At 41.8% G+C, this 20,499-nt stretch overlaps 2 protein-coding genes across 2 annotated transcripts in view; both read left to right on the top strand.

Annotated features, from left to right (window-relative positions):
- The window catches only part of SLC24A3 (solute carrier family 24 member 3), a 555,181-nt gene that overhangs the window by 42,225 nt on the left and 492,457 nt on the right, over positions 1–20,499 (top strand). The window lies entirely within an intron of this gene.
- LOC309550186 (piggyBac transposable element-derived protein 4-like) overlaps positions 17,348–20,499 on the top strand; it is a gene marked incomplete at its 5' end in the record, with an annotated part of 56,774 nt that continues 53,622 nt past the window's right edge. Inside the window, one exon of the mRNA XM_082250608.1 lies at positions 17,348–17,419. Coding sequence (XP_082106734.1) covers positions 17,348–17,419 — 72 coding nt within the window. The remainder of the gene's footprint in view (positions 17,420–20,499) is intronic.

Here is a 20,499-nt window from a genome sequence, read left to right as displayed (position 1 = left end):
TTTGCAGAGTAGGCTTCACTCCTGAGAAGAGCTTTTCCCTTCACTTGATGCCTGCTAATTGACAGGTGTTTTCCCTTTTTCCATGGATTCTTTTATGAACCGATTGGACTACTCTTTTTAACTTATATGCCCTCAATTCATTTAGCCTGTGCACTGGCATTTTACCTGTTTTTTGTGAATGAATGATGCGACCGGGCTAGTGGAGCCCCGCATGGCCACGTTCCCTTGCTTGCTGTCACAATGGGGGATCGGGGGTGGGGTTCGGAGGCCGGTGCATCTGTAACCAGGGCCGCTGATAAGCCAGTACAGCCAGCCCTCCTGTACCGGGCCCGAGCTCTGTCACTTCAGAAGAGGGGCCCGGGCACCTGCAGGAGAGGAGAACCGGCTGTACTGCCTCGTGACTCCTGTGGATCCATTCGCAACACTGCCAGCTTTCTTCCTTCAGCAGCTCGGCAGGGGGATCGGTTCTACATGCTGGCAAAGTGTCCAGAGTTGAAGTAGAAGGAGACAGCTGCAGAGTCTGTGTCTGCAGGGTCCTGAAGCTCCTCTCTGTCTCCCCCTGGACCCCTGGACAGTAGTCGGCAGTGTTATCTCCTGTCAGAGTGATGAATGTGCAGGAAGCTTGCTCCACCTCCCTCCAGATCGTCCTCTCACTGCTCTGTTTCACTGTGACCTCCAGGATTTGGATGCATCAATGCTTCTGCTGGAGGGGGTGATTGTGGGGGGTGTTGGGGGGTTCCTGCTGGAGTAAAGGGGACAGAAACTTCAGGATTTTTGAGAGGGATGAAGATGGACCCAGCCTAGAACTGCAGGTAGCTGCTACTGCAGTGCTGGAGCTGGGAGCCAGTGGACACATCTCTGCCCAGCCTTTTCTATATACCACTCCTAAGGCCCACTTTATACTTCACATAGCAGGAACACATGTTCCTGCTTGCATTTTTTTTCTACCTTTTCATACATAGGTAACCTAATCACTTGAATGGGCAGTGATATGTGTGACAAATACATCATAGAGGCTCTAGTACCTATTAAGACATGCAGCTTTGCCACATGACAAAATGCAGGTCTGATAATTGCATTTGAAGTGCCATTAACAATTAATGACACCACAAGTGCTTTGCGCATTTGCAGTACATTTCCAAAATGCACTGCAAAATGCCTGTTACCTGTGCACTTTTTCACACATTCAGGAAACAGCACACAAGTGTGAATGCGGCCTAATGCCTAGTATATACTGCGGGTTAACCAAAAAAAAAACCTTACACCTCAGGTCAGAGCCGATGTACTAACAACCCGATGTCAGTACAGCAATCTCCCCTGCTGTTCAATTGTGTTCTGACAAGGGGACCACCCACCTACCAGAAAACTCTGGTCAGCGCTCTCAGGTAATTGGCTGAGAGGACTGATCGTGAGATGGTCGGCAGACCTTTTTTGGTCATGCCCCTTTGACAGAAGCCAGCTATCATATAGTCAGACAGGACTATATACATGCCATGGCTGCGATGCTTTACTTCATAGCTGTCGCATTTTTAACGCAGGCTACAGAGTTTGACAGGCAGTACCACCTGTCAAACTCCCCATTGAGTTCAATAGGGTCGCTCTGCACCTTAAAGTCAAATAATTGGCTCACAGTTGCAATGCCGTCTCACAATGTAAAATTGCCATTCAGCAAAAAAAAAGTAAAAAAAAAAGAAGAAAAGAAAAAAAAACAGGTGTCAGTAGTGAGGCTCTAATTTCTGCCATGGCTGCAAAGCATACCATTGCGACCATGGCATTTTAGCGAATTGATGTCTGTAACATGTTACAAGTTACACTCTAAATATGTAATATGTTTCAAAAGATTAACTTATCCTTTAAACAATCCATTCAACAAGTATCAAATCATCAGCCCTCTGAATGGCATAGTTGATGGTAGATCTATGGGAGATTGTATAATCAGATTGTATGGTGTAGTGTGAGCCTTAAGCTGGCCATACATGGGTGAGTTGTTTTCGTTCAACCAGCGTGTTGAGCGACAACAATGTACCCCGATTCCTCATTCACACATTTGATGTGGTTGGGGGAATCCTCCCTGTTGTGTCATTGTATTCTGACAGCGAGTAGACTTCCACAGCGCCTATTGTCTGTGGCGCTGACTGGGCGAAAAAATTACAGATCGGGAGGTTGAACAGAAGTGATTTGGTAGATTGACTTCTGTTCAAACACAGTGACCACACATGGATGGAAATTCAGCTGGTACTGCAAGAGCAGTGAACTTTTATCACTCTTGGATGTAAATGCAGTGGGGGGATCGGGAGGGCGCAGGGCAGGTTTTCTCATCCAGGGTTCCTCAAGAGGTTGCTAGGGGTTCCTTGCGCAATAAGCAATTTCTGCCACTTAGGTGAGTAACCTCTGACACCAATAATCTTTCTAGTTAGCTGTAAGGGGGATTATTCCCAATGACCACAAATTTAAGGAGCATTCTTCCCACTGACCATCACACTAATGTACGCGAGCTGTAACTATAATAAAGATTAGCAGGGTTTCCTTGAGTCAAAAAGTCATATCAAGGGTTCCTCCATGGTAAAAAGGTTGACAAAGGCTAGTGTAGGGTGTTAGTTCACCTTTTCATTTTTTTTCCTGAAGAGGTTAAACTAACCCTTTAAAGAGTAGTATGGGAATGTTTTTTTCAGATTCATACTTACCCAGGTGGATGCAGCATCAGTCTGATGCTGCATCTGTCGCTTGCCGTCTCTAAGACTGAGAACCGAGCGATCAAACACCGCCGATTGCTTGGTTCTCAGGGCTCCCTGAGCCCCCCCTCGCGCTCACTCGAGAGCTGGGCTTTGGAGTGGGCAGCAGCGGCCAGTTTAGGCTCTTAAAGGCTTGCTGAGAGGCTGAGCCGGGTGACGGTCCAGGCATGTGGAACCGTCTCTGTGACGTCAGCTGACAGCGGGCTTCAGCCGAACTAACTGCACTCTTGTGATCTACAGAAGTACAGCAAAATGAGCTTTGGCTGTACTTCTCCTTTAAGTGTTTACATACTATGTTGTAATTTTGGGTTGTAATCTTCCTCCTGCGCACATATAAAGTCTTTTTATTGGTGGTGGGTACTATTGACCCTAAAAATAGGTTGAACTTTTGTATACAGTGCATCCAGAAAGTATTCACAGTGCTTCACTTTTTCCACATTTTGTTATGTTCCAGCCTTATTTCAGAATGGATTAAATTATTTTTTTCCTCAAAATTCTACAAACAATACCCCATAATGACAGCGTAAAAGAAGATTGTTTGAAATCTTTGCAAATTTATTAAAAATAAAAAACAAAACAAATCCCATGTACATAAGTATTCATAGCCTTTGCTCAATACTTTGTTAAAGCACCTTTGGCACCAATTACAGCCTCAAGTCTTTTTGAGTATGATGCTACATGCTTGGCTCACCTATTTTCTGGCAGTTTCTCCCATTCTTCTTTGCAGGACCTCTCAAGCCCCATCAGGTTGGATGGGGAGCGTCGGTGCGCAGCCATTTTCTGATCTCTCCAGAGATTTTCAATTGGGTTCTAGTCTGGGCTCTGGTTGGACCACTCAAGGACATTCACAGAGTAGTCATATAGCAACTCCTTTGTTATCTTAGCTGTGTGTTTAGGGTCATGGTTCTGTTGGAAGATGAACCTTTGTCCCATTCTGAGGTCCAGAGTGCTCTGGAGCAGGTTTTCAACAAGGATGTCTCTGTACATTGCAGCATTCATCTTGATCCTGACTAGTCTCCCAGTTCCTGCTGTTGAAAAACATCCCCACAGCATGATGCTGCAGCCACCATGCTTCCCTGTAGGGATGGTGTTGGCCAGATGATGAGTGGTGCCTGGTTTCCTCCAGACATGATGCTTGCCATTCAGGCCAAAGAGTTCAATCTTTGTTTCATTAGACCTGAGAATTTCGTTTCTCATGGTCTGAGAGTCCTTCAGGTGCCTTTTGGCAAACTCCAGGTTGGCTGTCATGTGCCTTTTACTGAGGAATTGCTTCCATCTGGTCACTCGACCATACAGCCCTGATTGTTGGAGTGCTGCAGAGATGGTTGTTCTTCTGGAAGGTTCTCCTCTCTCCACAGAGAAATGCTGGAGCTCTGTCAGAGTCACCATCGGGTCACGTCCCTAACTAAGGCCCTTTTCTCCCGATCGCTCAGTTTGGCTGTACCACTCTAGGAAGAGTCCTGGTGGTTCCAAACTTCTTCCATTTATGGATGATGGAGGCCACTATGCTCATTGGGACCTTCAATGTTGCAGAAATTTTTCTGTACCCTTCTCCAGATCTGTGCCTCGATACAATCTTGTCTCGGAGGTCTACAGGCTATTCCTTGGACTTCATGGCTTGGTTTGTGCTCTGACATGCACTATTAACTGTGGGATCTTATATAGACAGGTGTGTGCCTTTCCAAACCAAGTTCAATCAACCGAATTTACCACAGGTGGACTCAAATCAAGTTGTAGAAACATTGCAAGGATGATCAGTGGAAACAGGATGTACATTTTGAGTGTCGTGGCAAAGGCTGTGAATACTCATGTACATGTGAATTTTTTTTTCATCGTTTTTTATTTTTAATAGATCTGCAACGATTTCAAATAAACGAAGGAGAAATTTCGTCTATGTCCTGCCACATAGCCTGTCTAGTGACCTCCATCCCTGTAATAGTACATAACAATAAAAGCAAGAATGTGGGACTTTAAATGAGGTTACCTGGACAAAGGAATTTATTCCAAAGATACATAGCATATAAAAATATTTTGTTGGCATAATACACACAGAGATATAGCACAAATTGATACAATTTAATACAAATACATTACAATATTTGTCGGATCACATACGGATCTCTCTAACATAATTAAGTACAATAAGACCTCATAATCTCTGTGTGCTCACAGTCTAAAATGTGTCATAATGCATAAAGACGTATAAAAATATATATATATATATCTGAGTAATCGTAGGCTCGACGCGTTTCATGGACCTCCGTCCATTCATCAGGAGCTTAGATATATGTCTATAAAGTAAGAATAAGGATTGTATTAGTGTATTGTTTGGTTGGATGAAATGAAGTGTGTATATAAGAAAGGACACTACCTGAAGTAGTATCCCAATTCGTGAGCAATCCAGTCCAGGAAAAAGGGACCACAGGAGATCCGGGAGACGCCTGACCCGGGGCTGAGGCGCGGAATGAAACCAGCAGGGGGACAACAGGGAGGGAGAGGACCGTAAACAGAGCAGCTTGGAAAGCTCCAGGTGTATTGCTCAGACATTTGATGGTGAGGCACGTTGTAAAACAACAGGCAGGGTCTGTAAGATGTATAAATTTCAATGATTATACTATAAGAAAAAAAATTTATGCTGAGAGAATCATCTCAGGAACAAAATTTGTCAAAAATGTTACTTGCGTATACTAAATTGAATAGACCCAAAAAGTAGTGCCAATAAAGAGCCACCAAGGAGATAACAAATTGGTATAAGGATAAACAGGGTAAGCTGGTAAAGCCCATAGGGAAACCAAAATGTGGTCTTATTGTACTCATTTATGTTAGAGAGATCCGTATGTGATCCGACAAATATTGTAATGTATTTGTATTCAATTGTATCAATAAGTGATCTGTTCGTGAAAAGACACATTTTGTCTGTTAATGTGTCTTTTCACGGACGGATCACTTATCACCCTGACTCATGCTCATATAGTAGTACACCTTGTACAACATAGTTAACCTCCTTTGGGCACTTCCCCTCACATTTTGGTTTCCCTATGGGCTTTACCAGCTTACCCTGTTTATCCTTATACCAATTTGTTATCTCCTTGGTGGCTCTTTATTGGCACTACTTTTTGGGTCTATTCAATTTAGTATACGCAAGTAACATTTTTGACAAATTTTGTTCCTGAGATGATTCTCTCAGCATAAATTTTTTTTCTTATAGTATAATCATTGAAATTTATACATCTTACAGACCCTGCCTGTTGTTTTACAACGTGCCTCACCATCAAATGTCTGAGCAATACACCTGGAGCTTTCCAAGCTGCTCTGTTTACGGTCCTCTCCCTCCCTGTTGTCCCCCTGCCGGTTTCATTCCGCGCCTCAGCCCCGGGTCAGGCGTCTCCCGGATCTCCTGTGGTCCCTTTTTCCTGGACTGGATTGCTCACGAATCGGGACACTACTTCAGGTAGTGTCCTTTCTTATATACACACTTCATTTCATCCAACCAAACAATACACTAATACAATCCTTATTCTTACTTTATAGACATATATCTAAGCTCCTGATGAATGGACGGAGGTCCATGAAACGCGTCGAGCCTACGATTACTCAGATATATATATATATTTATACGTCTTTATGCATTATGACACATTTTAGACTGTGAGCACACAGAGATTATGAGGTCTTATTGTACTTAATTATGTTAGAGAGATCCGTATGTGATTCGACAAATATTGTAATGTATTTGTATTCAATTGTATCAATTTGTGCTATATCTCTGTGTGTATTATGCACACAAAATATTTTTATATGTTATGTATCTTTGGAATAAATTCCTTTGTCCAGGTGACCTCATTTAAAGTCCCACATTCTTGCTTTTATTGTTAGATTTCAAATAAACCTCTTTTACGTTGTAATTATGGGGAATTGTTTGTAGAATTTTGAGGAAAATAATGAATTTAATCAGTTTTGGAATAAGGCTGTAACATAACAAAATGTGGAAAAAGTGAAGAATTGTGAATACTTTCCGGATGCACTTTAGATTGGGGAAAGCTATCAACAATTATTACATTATTTTTTTGCTGTTTACGAAATATGTTAAAATGAATAAGGACATTCCCGAACAGGTTGACATGTAATGTAGGTGAATCTGTTGGAATTGATATTTGCCACGTAAGAAACAGCAAAATATTGATCGAACCTTTCATAAAGTCCCTGGTATTTCTGTAATCTGTAAAATGTCCGTTTACTGAGATTAGACTGTTCTTTCTGTGTATGACAGCACAGTGTGTTTCAGAGCCTCCAATAGAGTCTTTAGCACAATAGGAAGGAAGATTGAATTCTTGTTGCATTCGAAGGATTACTTGATAAGCACACATTATGAAGGTTTTAACTGGAAAACAGGCACGAGTCTCAAACACATCCGTGAAATGTTGGAAAAGAGATTTTCACTTTTAAAGTCCATTTTTCTCCTCTCTGATTTCTATACAATAGGGATAGTGAAGAATTAAAGTAGATTTGCTATGTATTGTCTGTAAGTATTTGAGCAATCTGTTTTCTTGATTTGAACTTTTTTACTTTCTTTCGATGCAATCATATTAGGACTATGTACATATCCCCAGAGTTGTATAAAGTACTCGAAACCCATACTTGAGTAAAAGTACATGTGCTCGATCAAAAAGTGACTTGAGTAGAAGTGGAAGTGCTCGATCAAAAAGTGACTTGAGTAGAAGTACTATTCAACATTTTTTGTACTTAAGTATTGCAAGTAGTTTTTTTTTTAAATTTTACTACTCAAGTACTGAAAGTAAAAGTACCAGTAGTTTTGAAACAAAAATTGCTACTCAAGTACTGAAAGTAAAAGTACAAGTACTGTGTTATGTAGTTATTAAAGAAAGAAGTCAAAAGTTTGAACATCATATTGTTTTTTATTATTTCAAATGCAGCTTTTATTTATACATACAGTAGCATTTATTTTCGTATGCGCTGATAATACACATGTTTTGAGCTTCATGAAACCTGTCATCTACTGTTTTGGCAGTGGTAATTTTTATAATAGTAACAAGTAACTATGCAGCAGAAAAAAAAATATCGGAGTAGAAGTATTGAAATCATTGAAAAAATGTAGTGAAGTAAAAGTGGAAGTAGGAGAAAAAAATTCTACTCCAGGAAAGTACAGATACCGCCTTTTGGTACTTAAGTACAGTAGTGAAGTAGTTCTACTTAGTTACTATACATCTCTGCATATCCCTCTGTGGAATGCTACAAATAAAGTGGGCTATAGTGTTTATAGTGTTAAGTAAGGACAGATGTGGTTAATTTCGATGCAGTATTCAACCCAAATCTAAAAATGTAATATATGTCACTTTAGCAGTTAATAGATGTGGTGGCTGCATTTGTTTTCTTTTTTAGGCTTTTTTTCCCTCTGTTTTCACCTAGCAATCTGTCCAGTAACACACCTCCTGTATTAGAGTGCCTCCACTCTGGATGAAGGAGCACAAGGACACCTTTGAACAGTAGTATTGTCAGTCCAAGGGGTAGGGGAATGTTAGATGCACTAGCGAATTTAACCTTTTAACGACCGCACACGGTAGTTTTCCTGCGGCAGGTCGGCTCTAGTGGGGGTGCGTGCCCATTCGCCAGAGGGGAAGCCGATCAGCGGGTCCGGAGTTCAGCGGGCACCTGCGATTGCTCCTCGTGGAGACAGGACGGCGGTCTGCCATTGTAAACACTGTTCGTCAGTTATGAACACAGGGATCCTGTGTTCCTCTTATTTAGGAAGACAGGTCTTAGTGCCGGTTCACACTGAAGCGGCACAACTTCGGGGGCGACCTGTGAAGTCGCGTGCACCGCGACTTCGGCGCGACTTGCACGGACTTCATAAAATGAATGTCTATGCAAGTCGCTCCCAGGTTGCCCCGAAGTAGTACAGAACCCTTTTTCTAAGTCAAAGCGAGTTGTGTCGCTCCTATTAGAACCGTTCCTGTACCAGTCAATGGACCGCGATGGTGCACGACTTGTCAGGCTGACCAAGTCGCCTGACAAGTCGTACTAGTGTGAACCGGCACTTAGTGTTCATGCAGAAAGCTCATCCCCCACACAGTTAGAAAAAGAACCCCCTAGGGACACATTTAACCCTTTGATTGCCCCTGGTGTTAACCCCTTCCCTGCCAGTGTCATTATTACAGTAACAGTGCAGTGCATATTTTTAGCACTGATTACTGTAGTAATGTCACTGGTCCCCCCAAAAGTGTCAAAAATATCAGTCCAATCTGTGCGCAGCAATGTCGCAGTCCCATTAAAAATTGCTGATCAGCGCCATTACTAGTAAAAAAAATAAATAAATAAAAATGACCAAATCAATATACACTTATTGGGATTTTCTTTTACTAAAAACATGTAGCAGAATACATGTTGGCCTAAAATGATGAAAAAAATTAGATTTTTCCTTTTTTTTTTTTTTTTGGGAATGTTATATAGCAGAAAGTAAAAAATATTGTTTTTTTTTTTTTTTTCAGAATTGTCGCTATTTTTTGGTTATAGCACAAAAATAAAAATTGTACAGGTGATCAAATGCCACTAAAAGAAAGCTCCATTTGTGGGTAAAAAGGACATCGATTTTGTTTGAGTACAGCGTCGCACGACCGGCGCAATTTTCAGTTAACCACTTAAGCCCTAGCCCTATTTCGGACACTTTTTGTTTACAAGTTAAAACCAGTATTTTTTCCTAGAAAACTACTTAGAACCCCCAAACATTATATATATATATATATATATATATATATATATATATATATATATTTTTTTTTTTTTTTTTAGCAAAGACTCTGGAGAATAAAATGTCGGTCATTGCAATATTTTTTGTCATGCGGTATTTGCGCAGCGGTCTTTCAAATGCCATTTTTTTGGAACAATTTTGAAAAATCACATTTCACTGCATTTAAAAAATACTAAACAGTAAAGTTAGCCCATTTTTTTGTATATTGTGAAAGATGATGTCACGCCGAGTAAATAGATACCCAACATGTTACTGTTTAAAATTGCGCCCCCCGTGGGATGGCGACAAACTACGGTCAATAGAGATCTCAATAGGCGACGCTTTATATTTTTTTAACGGTTACCAGTTTAGAGTTAGAGTGTAGCTCTTTTTTTAAATTATTGCCCACGCTCTGGCGATCGTGGCGATACCTCACATGTGTGGTTTGAACAGCAATTTCATTCGCGGCTCGACTTCCGTATACGTTTTTTTTTGTGCGCGAGCTAACGGTGACGGGGGTGGCTAAAAATTTTTTTTTTCCTATTTATTTTATTTTTTTTTTCTTTATTACAGGTTTTTTAAAAAAATAAATAAATCTGATCACTTTTATTGCTGTCACAAGCAATGTAAACATCCCTTGTGACACCAATATGCAGTGACAGGTACTCTTTATGGAGGGATCGAGGGTCTAAAAGACCCTAGACCCCTCCACTACACTTCCATGTATGCAAAACGCCAAAAACTGCGTTTTTGCATACAGCCATTTTTTAAATTTGCCGCCTTTTGCAGCACAGTAACCCGGAAGTGACGTCATGGATGCCGCCTCCAGGTTACGTCATCGGAGACTCCATCCAGCCAGTGGGCGTGCCGGCTGGGTGCTTGGGGCTCCCGGTGGGACGGGAGCCCCGGGCAAAGCCACGGAAGGTGGCGTGAGGGGGGGGAACGTCCCCTCCCGCTCACCCGGGTAACAATTGAACGCATCGGTCGTTAAAAGCCGACCGTCGGCTCTAAACCACGGTACCGGGATGGTGCCTCTAGCTAGAGGCATCATCCCGGTATACTACCGCAAAGTTTGCCGACGTAGTCCTATGTACTTTGCGGTAAGTGGTTAAAGTAACGCAGTGCCCTATTGCCTGGCCATTAAGGGGGTAAAACGTTCTGGTCCAGAAGTGGTTAAAATAAAGCTGAATGCAAAACTTTTTTTTTTTACTTTTTTTTTTTGCAGGGATTGTCATGTTTCGGTGATGTCTGTGACCCGCTAAAGTGGAAGTAAACCCTCCTATCATTTTCACCCATGGAAGCTGCCATCTTGGCCTCTGTTTAATCTTCAACTGCCATGATGGTGCACATGTGATCAGTTATGACACCAGCCATTGGATGGTTTGACAGTTTAGTTGAGCACTCCTAGCACTAGGTCCTAGCACTGTTTTTTGCAACTGTTAAAGAGGTGTTCCAGCTGGGGAAAAAATATTTCAAAGTCAGCAGCTACAAATACTTAATATATAGACACTTACCTGTCCAGGGAGCCTGCGATGTCGGCACCCCGGGTGTCGCCGCCACCATTCGTTGTAAGGGAAACCGCGGAAGTGAAACATTTAGCCTTCACAGCCGGTTCCCTACTACGCATGCGGGAAGTACGCTGCGCTTTATAATTGGGCTGGCGGTGGGGAAAAGAAGAGGAGAGCCAAACTTCAGAGGGCCACCTCCGCTGTGCTGTCTCCCGAAAGTGGGAAAAGGGTACCTGTCAAAAACAAGGACGGCGGCCATCTTTTTGGCTTGAAACAATATCACGCCGGTGACAATACATACAGATATGCTGCTGCCACTCTGCTGAAATGTAAGCTGCTCTTTTATTTATTAATAAATAATTTTGAAAAATACTGCACTATGAGAGGCGTTTTTGCTTGTATCTCGAGAGATCATTAAGGCTGACAAGTGGCTCGAGAGGATATGCAGGAAGTGAAGAGGTGTTTCAGACCATTGTTTTTCAACTGCCTACCTATCTGCTTCATATGACCTTTTTGGTCTATAGGTCCGGTAAGGGCATTTTGAGGATCTTTCTGGTGGCGGATCTATTGCACCCCTCTTTTCGCATTATCAGGATTGTCAGTGTGGTCTATCATTGTCACGCGGATATTTACTTTTATTTATGGACTTTATTGTTTCATCCTTTATGACCAGTGCTACACCCCCCATTGTATGTCAAAAACAGGTACCCGTTCCCCTCTTGCCCCTGAAAGGGGCCAAATGTGGTCTGCCCATCACTGGATGGAGATGGGGCTCAGGTAAGTTTTTATCTTCATGTATAGAATGCATTAAGACAGTGTTTCTCAACTCCGGTCCTCAGGGCACACTAACAGGCCAGATTTTAAGTATTACCTTGCGGAGATTCAAACTAGAATACTGCAATCACTGAGCAGCAAATTATATCACCTATGATGTATTTCAGTTTTCTTGCAAGCCTGGCCTGTTAGTGTGCCCCGAGGATCGGAGTTGAGAAACACTGCATTAAGATAAAAAAAACTTCTGCCCTTAGAACCAGTTTCATTTGCAGGGATTTTCTCTCACTTCCTGTTTAGCTATGGGACAAGAATGGTGAAAAAAAACGTGAAAGGAGTTATAACCCTCAATTGCTCTATCCAAAATGAAAAAAAAAAAAAAAAATGTTTGCTTTTGCGTTTAATAGCACTTTAATGTAACACAGTGCCAAGCTAAATATTCAGTTGGCTAAGAATGTTTACACATTGAACTGATGGGAACCTTTTCTACTCTACATGCCACCCTGGAATAGAGTGCCACTCTAGTGACTGTTTTGTGTCCACAAATATTTGTGCTTGCATAATTCCCAATACCTTGCATAAAAGTAAACTCAGCATACTGTAACTGTATGGAAGCACATACAGTGCCTTGCGAAAGTATTCGGCCCCCTTGAACTTTGCGACCTTTTTCCACATTTCAGGCTTCAAACATAAAGATATAAAACTGTAATTTTTTGTGAAGAATCAACAACAAGTGGGACACAATCATGAAGTGGAATGAAATTTATTGGATATTTAAAACTTTGTTAACAAATAAAAAACTTAAAAATTGGGCATGCAAAATTATTCAGCCCCTTTAAGTTAATACTTTGTAGCTCCACCTTTTGCTACGATTACAGCTGTAAGTCGCTTGGGGTATGTCTCTATCAGTTTTGCACATCGAGAGACTGAAATTTTTGCCCATTCCTCCTTGCAAAACAGCTCGAGCTCAGTGAGGTTGGATGGAGAGCTTTTGTGAACAGCAGTTTTCAGTTCTTTCCACAGATTCTCGATTGGATTCAGGTCTGGACTTTGACTTGGCCATTCTAACACCTGGATATGTTTATTTGTGAACCATTCCATTGTAGATTTTGCTTTATGTTTTGGATCATTGTCTTGTTGGAAGACAAATCTCCGTCCCAGTGTCAGGTCTTTTGCAGACTCCATCAGGTTTTCTTCCAGAATGGTCCTGTATTTGGCTCCATCCATCTTCCCATCAATTTTAACCATCTTCCCTGTCCCTGCTGAAGAAAAGAAGACCCAAACCATGATGCTGCCACCACCATGTTTGACAGTGGGGATGGTGTGTTCAGGGTGATGAGCTTTGTTGCTTTTACGCCAAACATAACGTTTTGCATTGTTGCCAAAAAGTTGGATTTTGGTTTCATCTGACCAGAGCACCTTCTTCCACATGTTTGGTGTCTCCCAGGTGGCTTGTGGCAAACTTTAAACAACACTTTTTATGGATATCTTTAAGAAATGGCTTTCTTCTTGCCACTCTTCCATAAAGGCCAGATTTGTGCAGTATACGACTGATTGTTGTCCTATGGACAGAGTCTCCCGCCTCAGCTGTAGATCTCTGCAGTTCATCCAGAGTGATCATGGGCCTCTTGGCTGCATCTCTGATCAGTCTTCTCCTTGTATGAGCTGAAAGTTTAGAGGGACGTCCAGGTCTTCGTAGATTTGCAGTGGTCTGATACTCCTTCCATTTCAATATTATCGCTTGCACAGTGCTCCTTGGGATTTATAAAGCTTGGGAAATCGTTTTGTATCCAAATCTAGCTTTAAACTTCTCCACAACAGTATCTCGGACCTGCCTGGTGTGTTCCTTGTTCTTCATGATGCTCTTTGCACTTTAAACGGACCTCTGAGACTATCACAGTGCAGGTGCATTTATACGGAGACTTGATTACACACAGGTGGATTCTATTTATCATCATTAGTCATTTAGGTCAACATTGGATCATTCAGAGATCCTCACTGAACTTCTGGAGAGAGTTTGCTGCACTGAAAGTAAAGGGGCTGAATAATTTTGCACGCCCAATTTTTCAGTTTTTTATTTGTTAAAAAAGTTTGAAATATCCAATAAATTTCGTTCCACTTCATGATTGTGTCCCACTTGTTTTTGATTCTTCACAGAAAATGACAGATTTATATCTTTATGTTTGAAGCCTGAAATGTGGCAAAAGTTCGCAAAGTTCAAGGGGGCCGAATACTTTTGCAAGGCACTGTATATTAATTTTTATACTTGTTGATTTAGTTGTAAACCCCTAAATATACCCATTGAAGTGACAAGCTTTAGGTGATACACAGAGATTAAACAAATCATACTACGCTGTCCATAAGTTGTATCTGTTTATCTGCTGCCATCTCTCCTCTACAGCCTCCTAAAATGCACATTTTCACAGCATCTCTGAGCTCAAGAAGACAGGGGTGGGGATCCAATGTCCCACACTGCACAGCTCAGAGAGATGTGTAAGTCTGAGTGTAATCTGAGACCTGAGCAGAGGAAACACACTACCCTCTAAACAATCTCATAGGGAAACATGCACAGCTGAGGCTGTCAATTGCAGGCTGTCTGCTGGAGCTCCCCTCCCTATTACCCCTTTGACCCCTTGGGCTCCGCACAGCCTGCTAGAAATGACTCATGCAAACAGCAAAGGAACGAGGCAGCAGAGAGAAACCAATCTCAGTGCTTTGGATTGAGACAGGTGCACACTATAGAAGGATATTCTTTGTTCATTTTTTATGTGTTGCTTAGCTATGGTGCCACATTTACCTGCTGTAAAGAGCCTATATTTGATCACATCACATTATTGCACGTTACAGAAGATTCAAACTAGGACATGCAAAAAAAATAAACAAAATGAAAATTATTACATACGATGAACATTATGAAAAAATCTTTTCTATTTTGTTGTGTTCACCAGTAACTAGAAATAGGTCAACGTGCTCTGTTTTGTGGATACGTTTATTGGTCTGAACAGTCATATAGTATATGGCCTGCTTAGGAGACACTGTCACCTTGCCCATGAAAAAGGATAGTGGCTGTTTAAAGGGCCCTGGGACCCCTATATACGCACCTTACCTGCACTCCCTCAGAGCTCCTTGCTCCTCCCAAGCTGACAATACAACCTCCTTTTTCATTTGCTTTGCTGTTACAGTAGCTGTGCTGGGATTCTAAATATGACTGTGTGATGTAATAGTCACCAGGGTTATAACAAATTCTCTGTATAAAGTATCAGACCTGACCAGACATGCCGCCTCTCTTCCTCTACATGCATGGTGATGGGGGGTGCCTGTTACTCAGCTCTGCAAGCACAGAGCTCTGTAGTGCAAGGGGAGAAAGCAGCATTTTGACAAAAAAAAAAAAAAATAAGTTTTGAGTAATTTTTAGCAAAAATCACTTACAAATCATACACTTAGTTAGTACAGGACTATAAATAGTAGGCTTTCAAATTTCCACATTATCACCATAGTTAAGGGCTTTTTAAACTTTGGCCCTCCGGTTGTTCAGGAACTACAATTCCCATCATGCCTAGTCATGTCTGTGAATGTCCGAGTTTTACAATGCCTCATGGAATGTGTAGTTCCGCAATAGCTGGAGGGCCGTAGTTTGAGGATCCCCGCCACAGATGGAAACATATACTAGTAAAAAAGTAGTGTTGAGGTATTCTCTTTAAAGTCATTACAGAGGACAAGGGGGAAATCTTTACATCTGGAGGAAAAGAGATTTCATCTCCAAATAAAGAAAGGTTTCTTCACAGTAAGAGCTGTTAAAATGTGGAATAGACTCCCTCCAGAGGTGTTTCTAGACAGCTCAACAGATTGCTTTAAAAAAGGTCTGGATTCTTTCCTAGGTGTTAATATAACTGGGTACTCACATTTATGGGTAAAGTTGATCCAGGGAAAATCTAAAAATCCTCTCGGGGATCAGGAAGGAGATTTTTCCCCTGCTGTAGCAATTTGGATCATGCTTTGCTTGGGTTTTTCACCTTCCTCTGGATTAACCTTTTTTAGGTCAAGGCACCCTTCAAAATATGGACAGCCTTGAGGCGCCACATTCGGAAATGTAAAAACGATTCTGATAGTTTTACAAAATGCAGCAATCAATAGACATAGGACACCCAAGTTAGAGGTGATTTATTCGTCCAAAGCAAATACACTTTTGCAAACTGGTGCTGACTAGTATTCCAATGTTTCTCTTCTCCCTCAGTTTTTCTCCGTCACTTAGCTAATGAGACCCCCCAAAGCTGATGGAGAGAGGCAAGGGAGGGTCAAAGAAGGATGATATGCAGGCAACTGACATCCTCCTAATCAACTGATGATGTCATTGGCCATAGGCGGCTGGCTGCTGGAAGGTTGTAATGGTGCACAATGAAAACCTGTGGCTTTGTGTAACTAAAAGTCAGGCTTCATCCACCAACTGGCTTGTATACAATTTTGGGGCAATTTTTAAGCATTTTGCCAAGCCACCCCTTAAAAAAACCTCAAGGCACCCAAGGGTGCCTTGGCACCCGGTTGAAAAAGGCTGGTATATAGGATTGTATGATTTTTTTTTTTTTTGGTTGAACTAGATGGACTTCTATCTTTTTTCAACCTGACTAACTATGTAAGAGCTGTATACCAGGGGAAACATTCTGTTGTGTTTTATACAAAACTGTACAAATTGTATTTATGTCTTTAGATGAGTACTGTTAGTGCAATAGGTCACTGATCCTAGCCCTGAAAAGTTCTTAAACCCTTTGTACACCAGTGATGATTTCTAGATGTTAACATAAAAAAATGTTTCCAATATGTCTAGTCTTCTCCTTCTCACTCAGGGACCGGGATTTTCTTTTGCATCCTGCTGTTAACCAGCAGATTATCAAAAAGCAAAGTACTATAATCTGCCAGATCCCTGATTCCATCGTCAGAATAATACTTTTCAAATACTGTAAAGCTGGAGAGGTACAGATCACAGTCATAAAACACACCTGTCATTTCAGAAATAGGGAACGGCCATTTCTGGCTTTAATACTTCTCAGTCACATTTGCAGAATAAGTATGTAGAAAATAAAAGCGGGAGATCGCTTAAAAAACCTCTACACTTTTTCTGGGTCAGTGAGTTAAAATGTATTAAAGCTAAAGCATCAGCATGACAACTTTAATTTATTTTCAGAATGAGAGGCTTCCATGCACAGCCTACATATATTTCCAAAGGCAAGTTTCCTTTAAAACTTACCAGGAAACTATAAAAATATCCCTTACAGTGAGGCTGTGCCCACCCTGCAAGAGTTAATTGCTCTTTTAGGTCTAGGACAGTGATAGCTGAACCTTGGCACCCCAGATGTTTTGGAACTACATTTCCAATGATGCTCATGCATTCTGCAGTGTAGTTGGGCATCATGGGAAATGTAGTTCCAAAACATCTGGGTTGCCAAGGTTCGCCATCACTGGTCTAGGAGATACAGAGAAGCAGATAAACCTACCCGATCCTCTGTTCCTCCTCGCTGCTAGACCAGTCCCTGCAGCATCTTTTTCCCTCTACTGTATGGGTCTAAGGTCCTGATGTCCATAGCTCTGACCTGGACATGGGGATGCTAAGGCACGGTCTTCTGCTGGAGTGTGGAGGAGCGCCATCTGCTGGGGGAGCAGAGGATCAGGTAAGTAAAGGCACTTCTGCTCTCCAAACAAAAGGAGCAGTTAACCCTTACAGTGGAGGCACAGCAAAATTGTATGGTTTCTCAGAGTGGGGTTTTAAATTACACTGCTAAAAAAAGTTTAGGAACACTCTGAAAACACATCGGATCTCAATGGGGCAAAATCTCATGCCTGATATTTATACTGATCTGGAATGGGTAATGTGGTAGGAATGAAAGGATACCGCATCTTTTGAAAGAAATGAAAATTATCAACCTACAGAGGGCTAAATTCAAAGATACCCTGAAAATCAAAGTGAAACAATTATGCAGAAGGCTAGTCCATTTTGCTGAAATTTCATTGCAGCAACTCAAAGTGGTACTCAGTAGCATATATGGCCCCCACATGCCTGTATGCATGCCTGACAAAGTAGGGGCATGCTCCTAATGAGATGACGGATGGTGTCCTGGGGTATTTCCTCCCAGATCTGGACCAGGGCATCACTGAGATCCTGAACAGACTGAGGTGCAATCTGGCGGCGGTGGTGAACTGAAACATAATGTCCCAAAGGTGTTTTCTCAGATGTAGGTCAGGTGAGCGTGAGTGCCATTTAATGGCATCAGTTCCCTCATCCTCTAGAAACTGACTGCATACTGCAACATGAGGCCGTGCACCAGGAGGAACCCAGAATACATTGCACCAGCGTAGGGTCTGACAATGGGTCCAAGGACTTCATCCTGATACCTAATGGCAATCAGGGTGTCATTGTCTAGCCTGTAGAGGTCTGTGCGTCCCTCCATGGATATGCCTCCCCAGATCATCACTGACCCACCATCAAACCGGTCATGCTGAACAATGTTACAGGCAGCATAACGTTCTCCACGGCTTCTCCAGACCCTTTCACATCAGTCGCATCTGCTCAGGGTAAACCTGCTCTCATTTGTGAAAAGCACAGGGTGGCAATGGTGGACCTGCCTATTTTGATGTTCAATGGAAAATGCTAATCAAGCTCCCTGTTTCCAAGCAGTGAGCACAGGGCCCAATAGAGGACTTCGGGCCTTCAGGCCTCCCTCACGAAGTCTCTTTCTGATTGTTTGGTCAGAGACATTCACACTAGCGGCCTGCTGGAGGTCACTTTGTAGGGCTCTGGCAGTGCTCATCCTCTTCCTCCTTACACAAAGAAGCAGACACCAGTCCTGCTGATGGGTTAAGGACCTTCTACGGCCTTGTCCAGCTCTCCTAGAGTAACTGCTTGTCTCCCGGAATCGCCTCCATGCTCTTGAGACCTTCTGGCAATGCCAGGTATTGATGTGCCATCCTGGAGGAGCTGGACTGCCTGTGTTACCTCAATAGGGTCCAAGTATCACCTCATGCTACCAGTAGTGACACTGACCCTAGCCAAATGCAAAACTAGTCAAAAACATTCAGAAAAGATGAAATTTCAGCAAAGTGGACTAGCCTGCTGCATCATTTTTTTCACTTTGATTTTTCAGGGTGCCTTTGAATTTAGCCCCCTGTAGATTATTAATTTTAATTTCCATCAAACGGTGTGGCATCCTTTTATTCCTTATTACCCAGTGAATATCAGTATAGATATCCAGCATGATATTTTCCCCATTGAGATCTGATGTGTTTTCAAAGGGATCCTTTAATTTTTTGAGCAGTGTAGAACTATAAGCAAAACTTTTTTTTTTCCATTTTGGATACAGTAAGAGTTTTAACCCCTGTACAGTTTATTTGTGCCATCTTTGTCCCATTGGGGAGATTTATCTTCACTTCCTTTCCCATGGCTAAAAGAGGAAGCGAGAGGAAATCCCGCAAATTTGGGGAATCTCTTGGGGACCCCAAAGTCACGAGAACTAGTGTCCCCATTTGAAGATTCTCATTGTTACTTTTATGGGGACAACCCAGAACCCAGGGATTTTCTTTTACTTTGACTTTGACTTTCAATGATAATGGTAAGCAGGACAAATAGAGAGGGTGAATCTCCCTAACAGGGGCACTGAAGCAATAAAATCTAACGGTTGTTCTAATCTCTCTCTTCTCTATCCAAAACTAAAAAAAAATGTTTTGCCTTTAGTTATGCTTTAATGCTGAACTTCAGGCCAACTAAATATAGAGATAAAACATATAAAATATATGAGGGCTTTTTTTATTGTCAAAAGATTTGTATTGTGTCCATCCAGTCATGAGATTTGCACAGCTTGGCCCGGCAGCACAGACCCATGAAGCAATGGAGGGGAATCAGGTTTTTCACTGCTGCAGTTTTACCTACAGATCATCTTCCCACCCCTACCCTGTGACTGGACAGGGAAAGGATAAGCAGCTAGACAATTTGTTTAGTTACAAATTTGTTCTCAGATGAAATTCGGCATATTCGTTCATTCGGGAGCATCCGAATGAATGAAAGACTCTTTTGGTGAATGCTTACGAAAACGAATTGTCAGAAGGAAAACCTAAAAGAACAAAAACCCAAAAAAATGAAAATCCGAAAGAACAAAAAACCATTGAACCTACGAATTTAACGAATCGATTACATTCAGATAATTTCGTTTTCGGGGTTTTCGTATATATTCCGACTATTCGTTATCCCTGAATATAAAGAAATAATTGATGAATGCATTCATATTTCTTTATTTCTTGGATATATTCGGATTCATTTGATTTTCGGCTGAGCAGTGTTAGTGGCCAATCTTTGGCCAATGAGCTTGTTCTTTATTCCCTTATGCCCCAAACTGCATTCCATCCAGAATCCAGACTGGGTGTGGTGCGCTGGTGGCAGACATGGGAGTAAGTCACACATGTGCAAGTCACAAGCAAGTCTCAAGTCTTAACCTTCAAGTCCCAATTAAGTCCCAAGTTACTGTGGCGAAAAGCAAGCAAGTCAAGTCATTTGTTTTGGTCAAGTCACAAATCAAGTCAAAATACTGATCTACCCCAATTTTCACCTTTAAATCAGTTAAAAGTCAGTGGTCAGGAAAGGTTTTGTTTTATTTTCAACATTAACAAAACTGCTTAGTGCTTTTTTCTTAGCATATTAAAGAAACACTTTGATTGCCCAAACAGCTCAAAATCCTTCGTCCGGTCATGTTTCAACTCCACA

Source organism: Pelophylax lessonae (assembly GCF_965119305.1).
Source record: "Pelophylax lessonae genome assembly, chromosome: 3".
NCBI lineage: Eukaryota > Metazoa > Chordata > Amphibia > Anura > Ranidae > Pelophylax > Pelophylax lessonae.
The sequence above is the reverse complement of the archived record's forward strand: the minus strand, read 5'-3'. Positions and strand labels throughout refer to the sequence as shown.